At 32.9% G+C, this 9,744-nt stretch overlaps 1 protein-coding gene across 1 annotated transcript; it reads left to right on the forward strand.

Annotated features, from left to right (window-relative positions):
- Nucleotides 1-2,181: 2,181 nt before the first annotated feature.
- On the forward strand, nucleotides 2,182-3,592 carry LOC138873066 (uncharacterized). Its single transcript, XM_070151500.1, has 4 exons — nucleotides 2,182-2,363; nucleotides 2,463-2,503; nucleotides 2,636-3,126; nucleotides 3,344-3,592. Exons 1-4 carry the CDS (start codon nucleotides 2,182-2,184, stop codon nucleotides 3,590-3,592), a joined length of 963 nt encoding a protein of 320 aa, XP_070007601.1.
- The last annotated feature ends 6,152 nt before the right edge of the window (nucleotides 3,593-9,744 follow it).

A 9,744-nucleotide genomic window follows, 5' to 3' on the forward strand; every position in this document is an offset into this window, starting at 1 on the left:
ATTTTCGGATTAGTTTTTTTTAATTCCTGCTGAAGTTATTTAGTTTATTTCCTCTATTATTTTTTGAGTTTGAATAGAATTAATATTAAAAAAACGCACAAAAAACTTAAAACAAAAACTGAATATTTCATTAAACATTAAAAAATATAAAATAAATTACATAAATAACATTATAATCCTTTAACTAAAAGGATTATAGAAAAAAAGAAAAGTTAACCGTCCATGCCATTATCATCATCATCGTCGTCACTACCAGATGGACAAGCATCTTTCATCAGCAAAATTATCAAATCTTGCAAACATCACAAGCGTATCAAGCTTGTTATTGATTTCTTGCAGCTCCCTATCGTACTTTTCTATGACCTCATCAAGCTTCAACTCAAATGCCTCAATGATGTCTTGCTTGATTTCGTCTACTATTTGTCTGATGACAGCATCCATATTTCTCCTTTTTGTATTTTATGTTTACTAAAATATATGTGTTTGTGTGAATAAACTCACAAGATATAGCGTCCTTATATAGGCGAAAAAAAACTTCTGCATGGTATATGAAAAGGCAAAGAGGAATTTTAAACGTTGTCTAATGAAAAGCGTGCATGAATGTGATATGAAAGTAATTATTACACTAACACATACCCCAACGTAATATAATTACTACTTTAATTATGTTTGTTATGTTTACTCCTGTAACCTATGCAATTAATGCTGAAACATGCTCAAGTTTGTTGAATTCTTTTGCTAAACTTCAACCCAATGTGCTGAAGTTATTTAGTTCATTTCTAAAGCTTCAGCACTTAATGAGCTAAAGTTTTTTTCCCTGGATTCATGAATCCCTATCATACAGCTTTTTCATAAAAACTTCAGCTGATATGCTGAAGTTATTTAGTTTATTTCTAAAAACTTCAGCACTTAAAAAGCTGAAGTTTTCTGTGCAAGATTCATTAATTATGTCATACATCTTTTTTCAAAAAACTTCAGCAGAAGATGCCTAATTGATTTAGTTCATTTGTAAAAACTTCAGCACAAACAACCTAAAAATTCTTCTGTTCACTTTCCTAATACTTGCCACTAAACATGAATCTGCAGGATGAGTTCGATTTGCATTGTTATAACTTTCAATGGGAGGTGCACTCCTGATTTCAAATACTTGGATCATGATACAAAACTTGTTCTACTTAATAAGCACATATCATTTAATACTTTCCTGAAGAAAATTAGTGAAGTTGCAAATATTGATTCAACCAGATGTTCACTAAAAGTATGGTTTGATATCAAACTAAATACAAGCAAAGGAATGCTTGTAACTTCAGATGAAGAACTCAGTACCAGTATACATTTTCTTACAACTGATTCAGCCTACAAGAATTGCCATTTCGTCATCGAAAAAATACAACCTTACGAATCTGTAGCATTCAAACAATCTCTTGCATATGCGATAGATTCAGAAGCTTTTGCTAATTATCAACATGAAGTAGGACAGCCAATAATGGAAGTAGACAATGAGCAACAACCTAGAACATTACAGCTACTTCAGAATATATAATGCTGCAACAATTACCCGCTCGTCCAATAAAGTCATACCAGTTTGTCGATGAACAAGAAGAAGGACGGCTAATAATGCAAATTGACAACCAACACACAATCCAACAAAGTTTTTTGTTACCTTCTTCAATGATAAGCAACAACGAAGATGAAGTAAACATGAAGCTTATATCGATAATATCATATACAATTGAAGAAATTGCTGAAAATTCTAGTGATTCTCAGAAATCAAGAAAAAGAGTGAGGAGAAAGCTGAAAGAATCTCCACCATGTAAAATACTTAGGCACGATGCGTTGCTTGAGGAAGTAAGAGTCGGATCAATTTTTGAGAATAAACAAAATATGACTAAATTTTTCTGCAACTTGGAGATAAACCAGAAAGCTGAGTTGTTAGATCATGTTCAAAGAGATACGAGCTGAAATGAATCGTGGACAAATGTGGTTGGAATGTACGTGCTACCAGAATAAAAATAATTTACATTATTCAGGGTGATAAAATATCATAAAAACCATGAATGCTCGGTTAATGCAAGAAAATCAGATCAGAAGCATGCTACATCAAATTTTATAAGTGAACAAATTATAGAACATGTTCGAGACAAAAACATAGAGGTTACACCAGCCTTTGTAGAAAACGAAATGAAAAAGAAATTTGGGATTGACATTGGTTATCACAAGGCATGGCGCGCTATTCAAAAAGTTGTTGCTTGCATAAGGGGAACACCTGAAGAGAACTATCAGATTCTTCCTTCATACCTGCACATGATGGTGCGCAAAAACTCAGGAACGTACACGAGCACAAAAAGATGTGGGCAAAATAGGTAAGCAAAAAATTACTAACCATCAACCTGAAGTTTCAAATGTTCTTATTTGAAAAACTTCACACCTTATGATTTGTTTTTTTGTGTTTCACTGTATAGATTTGGTTACATGTTCTTTGCTCCTGTGGCATCAGTAGCTGGTTGGTCCTACTGCAGACCCGTTATTGCAGTAGATGCAATGTTTTTAAAGTCAAAATATTGTGGTGTTCTATTTATTGTTGTATCAAAGGATGCAAACAATCAAATCTTACCTCTATGTTTTGGTGTAGCAGATTCAGAAAACAACGAGGCATACATTTGGTTCTTCGGGGAAATGAGGAAAGCAGTTCAAGTCCGTCGTGAACTGGTTTTCTTGTCAGATAGAAACCAATCGATTGCAAATGGGATTAGAAAAGTTTTTCCTAAAACTCACCATGGTATCTGCCTCTATCACTTTGAGAAAAATTTAAAGCAAAGACATGCAAAAGCCACGGTAATAAATCTATTTCAAAGTGCTGCAAGGTCATACAAACGTGAAGATTTTAATCAGTTAATGTCCCAACTCAAAAGTGTTGACAAGAAAACATACAATTACATAATGGAAGAGCCTCCAGAGAGATGGGCTCGATCGTGGTTCCCACGGCGATGTTATGCTATGCTAACAACAAACATGGTAGAATCAATGAATTCCGTTTTACTAAAAGGGAGAGAAATGCCTATTTTAAGAATGTTAGATTTCATCCAAGAAACGTTGGGAGAGTGGTTTTACGAACGAAGAAAAAAGGCAAATGAAACTTTCACAGAATATCAATATGGGCAAAAGAAGAGATGACTAAAAAGATAGACTTGGCTTGCAAAATGTTTGTGAGTATATTTATTAACTTCAGCTTTTTATATCTGTTGCAGTGATTTACTACTTACATTGAAAAAACTTCATACTTTTTCTTTTTGAAGCAACAATACACTAATATAGTTTATCTTAATTTTTTATTCCTTGTTAGGTATTCAACCTTGATTCAATGTTGTTTAGAATAAATAGTAAAGTAATCGAATTCATTGTAGACTTAAAGAAGAGAACTTGCAACTGCCTGAAATTCCAACTTGATGAATTGTCTTGTCCACATGCAATTGCTGCTATTAATAAGAGATATTTGCAGAAATCTGATTACTGCTCAAATTGGTATTCAAATGAAACATGGTTGAAAACATATGAAAGACATGTGAATACTATGGGAGATCAAAAATCATGAGATATACCACAAAATGTACAATTTGAGATCACAAAACCTCCTGATGTAGAGATTTTACAAGGAAGAAGACAAAAGAAGAGGCATATCCCTGCGACTGAATCAGTACCATTGAAGTCTACCAAATGCAGTCGATGTAAACAAGCTGGGCATAACGGAACAACTTGCTTGTATTCCCCAGCACCTCATCCATATTCAAAGAAACACACTGAAAAATACTCCACCCTTCAATAATCCGTGGTCTGAATTTAGACTTTCATTATTGTATAACATATTTGAAATGTGATTTTTTTCATAGGAATAAAAAAAATAAGCTCTTGGACTATTTTATATACTGCTAAAGTACAAATCATTCATTTTTGTTGCGCAGGCTTACAGGTTTGGTTGCATTTTAAAAAAGTACGCAATGACTTCACTGAGAAAAAACTTTAGGTTACAGTATGTGAAATACATATCCTTAACAAACACACACATACATACGTGTACAGCACACAAAAGATACGCATGTACAATCAAAAGCTTCAGCATCTCTAGGCTGAAGTTATAGAAAATGAACTTAATAACTTCAGCATATTCAAAAAAGCAACTAATTGTATTAACTCAGAATTGACTAGAAGTAAAAAAGAAAATGCCAACAATAACAAGGATAATACACCATAAAGCTAAGAAGAAAGAGGATGAGAATTACATTGATATAAAAAGAGATGAGGACAACACACAAAGTACAAACAATAACTTCAACGTCTCTGGGCTGAAGTTATACAAAATGAACCTAATAACTTTAGCATATTCTATAATGAATGTGCTGAAGTAAACAAAAAAGCACAGCATTAAAAACATATAAAAAGGATTACAAACACTAAGCATCACCATTATCATCATCACAGTACTCCTTAATTTCTCTAAATATCTTATCATCATCAGTATCGGAGATAACTATAGGGTACTCAGGCAAGAGACCACAGAGTCCAACGAGATCATTCTTCAACTTGTTGAATTCATCACACAGCTGACTTTGTTCAACGATTACTTTGTCCATAAGGGAAAGAAGAGTCTTCAGGTTGTTTTGCAGCTTGGAATACTCTTCCCCAATGGGAAACTTAAAACTATCAAACTGCCTTGTCAAACGAGGTTGAATAACCTCCACAACTACGTTCCAGGTTAAGCCTGTTCTGGAATGATTCATTGGCAAAATCCTGTGGTCTGATTCTCTCCCAATCAGTCTTTATTTGATCCCACAAAAGCATAAGATTAGACATCGGTTTGTTATTGTACCACTCACACTTCAAAGTCTCCCACTTATGCATAATTTCATCCGTATTAGGCTTCCTACTTCCGCTTGCACCAGACACTTTTTCTTTAACAAAAGCTAAAAGACTAAGGATAAATATAAATTTAAAGAAAATGATGGAAGTCTATGAATGATTGTGAAATTTTCAAGTGAAGAGATTGTTAATATAGACAAAGAGTTCACCTAATCAATTTAATATCTATAAATGCAAAAGTAACTTTTCAGGTGTTTTTACTGTTTTACGTTCAGAGAAATTGAATGAAACAAGATAAGTAGGTGGTAAAACAAGTATGTGGTAAATGCAAAAAAAAATATAACTTCAGCCCTAATAAACTCACAGTTTTTATATAATAAAAAAATAACTTCAGCCTGAAAATTTTTCACATAATCAATGTAAGTGCAAAAGTAACTTTTTCGGATCATTTACTATATGGTCAAACAAAATTAAATAAAAGATGAAGTAGGTGACAAAAGACAAAAAGTAACTAGTAAATGCTACTTTACTAGCTACCAAAACATTTTTCGTTCATTTTTAAAAACTTCAGCATGTTTTGGTAGCTAGTAAAGTAGCATTTACTAGTTACTTTTTGTCTTTTGTCACCTACTTCATCTTTTATTTAATTTTGTTTGACCATATAGTAAATGATCCGAAAAAGTTACTTTTGCACTTACATTGATTATGTGAAAAATTTTCAGCCCAATCTGCTGAAGTTATTTAGTTCATTTTTAAAAACTTCAGCACCTTCAGAGCTAAATTTTTCGTCGTGGATTCAGTAGTTTTGTAGTAAAGCTTTTCAAAAACTTCAGCCCAAGGTGCTGAAGTTGTTTTGTTCATTTCTAAAAACTTCAGCACCTTAAGAGCTGAAGTTTTTCATCATGGATGCAGTAGTTTTGTCGTAAAGCTTTTTCAAAAACTTCAGCCCAAGGTGCTGAAGTTATTTAGTTCATTTCTAAAAACTTCAGCACCTTAAGAGCTGAAGTTTGTCGTCGTGGATTCAGTAGTTTTGTCGTAAAGGTTTGTTGATACTTTTGTTATGATTTTTAACCAAAACTTAAGCTTAAAAAGCAAAAGTTATTCCTGAAGTTTAGCATGCTGAATTTCAACAAAAATATACTTAAAATTCATGAAAAAAGACACAAAACATATTTGATTCAATACAACTAAACTAAAAACAAATTAATGCAAATAGACCAAAAATTTAAAAGACTTCACATAATTCACACAAAATAACATCTATTCACATAATCCAATTTTGTTTTCACTTACATCCTTGAAAAAAAAGAAAAAATTAGTTTTTTGTTTACAAGTTATTCTCTATTCAAAAAATTCACAAAGTGTCTTCATATTCTCCATAGTCATGTCCTAGTTACTCTTCTTGGGTTTCTTAACCACGTTCCATTAGTCCAAAGATTTGCAGCCAATTCTCTGTCGAATACTAATGCATGCCTTTGGTTATAGAACTCTAAAATTCGCTTCCAACTGAACTTTACTACTATGATTTTTTTAGGAACTCCCGTCTTCTTTGATAACAACTTTACTACTATGATTTCATGCTTATAGATGGGACCTAGACACTAGCAAATCTCAGTGTCAAACTTAATATGCCCATGCTGAAGAGCTCCTGGCATAATAACTTTGCACCATATACACATCAACCTTCACTATATCTTCAATTGATTCACAGAAGCGGCAATACGGGCCCCTTACTTTACCACCTTGTACGGACCTCTGAATTACATTTGTCATATTCTTCCATTTCCCACATATCTGCATTTTGAGATGAGTCACTAAGTGTGAAAAGGCATTCATGCAAATTCCCTGCAGCACCATTAGCTATAAGACAGTCACGCTCCATTTCACCAAATTTAATTCCACCAAAGCGTTTTCTGTCAGCCACAGCTTGATGAAGTTTACTACTATGATTTTTTTAGCAACTTTCGTCTTCTTTCATAAGAAAAAAACAAGAAAATATTGGCAAAGACATGCTTACTGGTGTGCAGCTGGGTATTCGTGGGAAGCAAAGATAATGAAGGAGAAGTCCAAAATACTTCATATGTGACGGAGAGTGACAACATCAAAAACTCGAGCTCCAGAAAATTTGCTCTTTTTTCTAAAAGTTAGATTTATCAACTAATAAAAATAGCAAATTGTCCTGGAGCTCGAGTGTTTGATTTGCCCACTCTCCTTCACATATGAAGTATTTTGATTTTTCCTTCATTATCTTTGCTTCCCATGAACTCCCTGCTACACCAATAAACATGTCTTTGTCAACATTTTCTTGTTTTTCTTTGAATATAAATTTAAAGAAATATGATAGAAGTCTATGGATGACTATGAAATTTTCAAGTGAACAGATTGTTAATATTGCCAAAGAGTGCACCTAAATCTATTTAATATCTATAAATGTAAAAGATATCAATTTAATATCTATAAATGCTGAAGAGATTGTTAGCTGTTTTTTGTTCAGAGAAATTGAATGTAACAAGATAAGTAAATGCTAAAACAAGTAAATGGTAAATACTTTAGCTTGTAAGTGCAATAAAAAATAGTAAAAAATAAGGCCACAGTTTTTCTATAGTAAAAAAATAACTTCATTTATTATATGGTCAGAGAAATTTAAATGAAAGATGAAGTAGGTGATATAGGTAATAAATGACAAAAAGTAGTTAGTAAATACAAAAAAGATAAGTATCAAGTTAAAAAAATACCAATACATGCTCAAGTTTTTGTCGTAAAGATTTTTCAAAAAACTTCAGCCCAATGTGCTGAACTTCTTTAGTGTATTTCTAAAAACGCTGAAGTTTTTGTCCTGGATTCAAGAGTTTTGTTGTAAAGCTTTTTCAAATAAACTTCAGCCCATTGTGCTGAAGTTTTTAGTGTATTTCTAAAAACTTCAGCACTTGATAAGCTGAAGTTTTTATCCTACAATCGACACTTTTGTTATGACTTTTAACCAAAATATCAGCTTAAAAACAGAAGTCATTTACTTCATGCTTAAGTTTTTTCAACAAAAATGTACTTAAAATCATGATAAAAGACACAAACATATTTGTCTAAACAAAATTGAATTAAAAAAATAATTAATGTATATTCACAAATTTTGTGCAAACGAATCATCTAATCAAAAAATTCACACTCAGTCTCTTCAAAATCTACATAATCATGTCCTTGTTGTTCTTTTGGAGTTTCATAGCCGCTATCTTGTTTCCACTTTCCATGAGCCCAAAGATTGGCAGCCAATTCTCTCTTGAATTTCAATGACTGACTTTGATCGAAATTGAAGACAATCTTCTTTATTCAACCGCATATCCATGAACTTAAGAGCAAATACACCATAATCAACACTACAAAAAGAACATGAAAAAGAAATTGAAGAATAGTTAACACAAAGGCAAAAAATAATAAACATAAGATGCATGGTAAAACATATGCGAAACACATACTTGTTACTCTGCAGTGGTGTCTGCATCCACTTAATTAAAAAAATTTCCACAGGCTTTTTGTCACACCTCCTTTTTCTGCCCCCGCAAGTGGTGAAGGAGTTTTTCCAATTAAAGGACAATCGAAATGGGATTTGTTTATTTATTTCAGAGTCGCCACTTGGGAGATTTAGGGTGTCCCAAGTCACCAATTTAATCCCGAATCGAGGAAAAGAATGACTCTGTATTACAGTACGCGAACCAGAAATCCGGATAAGGAATTCTGTTAACCCGAGAGAAGGTGATAGGCATTCCCGAGTTCTGTGGTTCTAGCACGGTCGCTCAACTGTCATATTCGGCTTGTTTATCTGATTTTATACAATTATGAGCTCATGTGCAAATTTTAACTCTTGACCGCTTTTATTATATTTTTAAAAGAATGTGAACATCGTTTAAAACATGTCTTTGGATTGCGTCACATGAAATGCACCCGCAATCCGAAACATATTTTTATTCAATGTTTTGGGATTTGGATTTGGGTTGCATGAAATGCACACCCGAGTTTAAGAAGGTAAGATTATTAAAATGCGCGCCTAAAGCGATTAGCGTATTATTATTTCTGGGTAAGGCCGTGGAATTTTGCTAAACGGCCGATCCCGAGTTCTAAGTAATTAACACATACATTTTGTGAGGGCCCCGCAATCTGTGCATTTTATTTGGCGAGGCTCGTCTCATTTTTATTTAAAAGGATAAACCTACAGTGACTACATTTTTTCTATTAAGTTCGTCTCTAAAATAAAAGAAAAACTCTCAATTAATTACATGCTAAAAAAGGCGTAACTTATAGTTATTAGTTTACGGCTAATGCAAAAATGAAAAATTGCAATCGAGTTTGTACAAAGAGAGATTGCTTTCGTTCTATATTCTATTATTTAATAACACTAGAACATGAGATTGACACACAATAATATCAAAACAAATTAACTATTCTTTGATTAATTTAAACTAACATTATTAGATGAAGGTGTTATTATACATATGCAACCCCATTACTCATTAATCAATCAACTACATCTTTATACAAAGAAAGGAAAATTCTATTCAAGCACAAATCTAAACAGGAGTAATTCAACAGGAACAAAGCCTGGTCAATATTTCATTTCGCCTCAAGCCAAGAGTGTACAAATGTGTACCTGGAAATGGTAATACAATGAGAAAAGAAGGAGGAGTCAGCAGCAGTAATAACACAGCAACACAACAGCAACCCAACAACAGCAATTCGAACCAGATTCAAGGCCCAGAAAACTTTGAAGAAAACCAAACAACTCAAGAGAACAAACCTAAAAGTTTGTAAAAGAAACCAAACAGCAACAACCCACGCGTGTATTAAACCCGAAACTAAACTCGTTTCTCACTTTGTTTTTGTTTTCTCTTTTTCAACTCT

Source organism: Nicotiana sylvestris, chromosome 7 (assembly GCF_000393655.2).
Source record: "Nicotiana sylvestris chromosome 7, ASM39365v2, whole genome shotgun sequence".
NCBI classification, from domain to species: domain Eukaryota; kingdom Viridiplantae; phylum Streptophyta; class Magnoliopsida; order Solanales; family Solanaceae; genus Nicotiana; species Nicotiana sylvestris.

What these genes read in the sequence shown, in the direction of transcription:
- LOC138873066 (XM_070151500.1), top strand. Translation starts at nt 2,182, where the DNA reads ATGAAAAAGAAATTTGGGATTGACATTGGTTATCACAAGGCATGGCGC. An exon ending in AAAAGATGTGGGCAAAATAG is followed by an intron (nt 2,364 to 2,462) that starts GTAAGCAAAAAA and finishes TTCACTGTATAG; the next exon opens with ATTTGGTTACATGTTCTTTG. An exon ending in TCCTGTGGCATCAGTAGCTG is followed by an intron (nt 2,504 to 2,635) that starts GTTGGTCCTACT and finishes TTGGTGTAGCAG; the next exon opens with ATTCAGAAAACAACGAGGCA.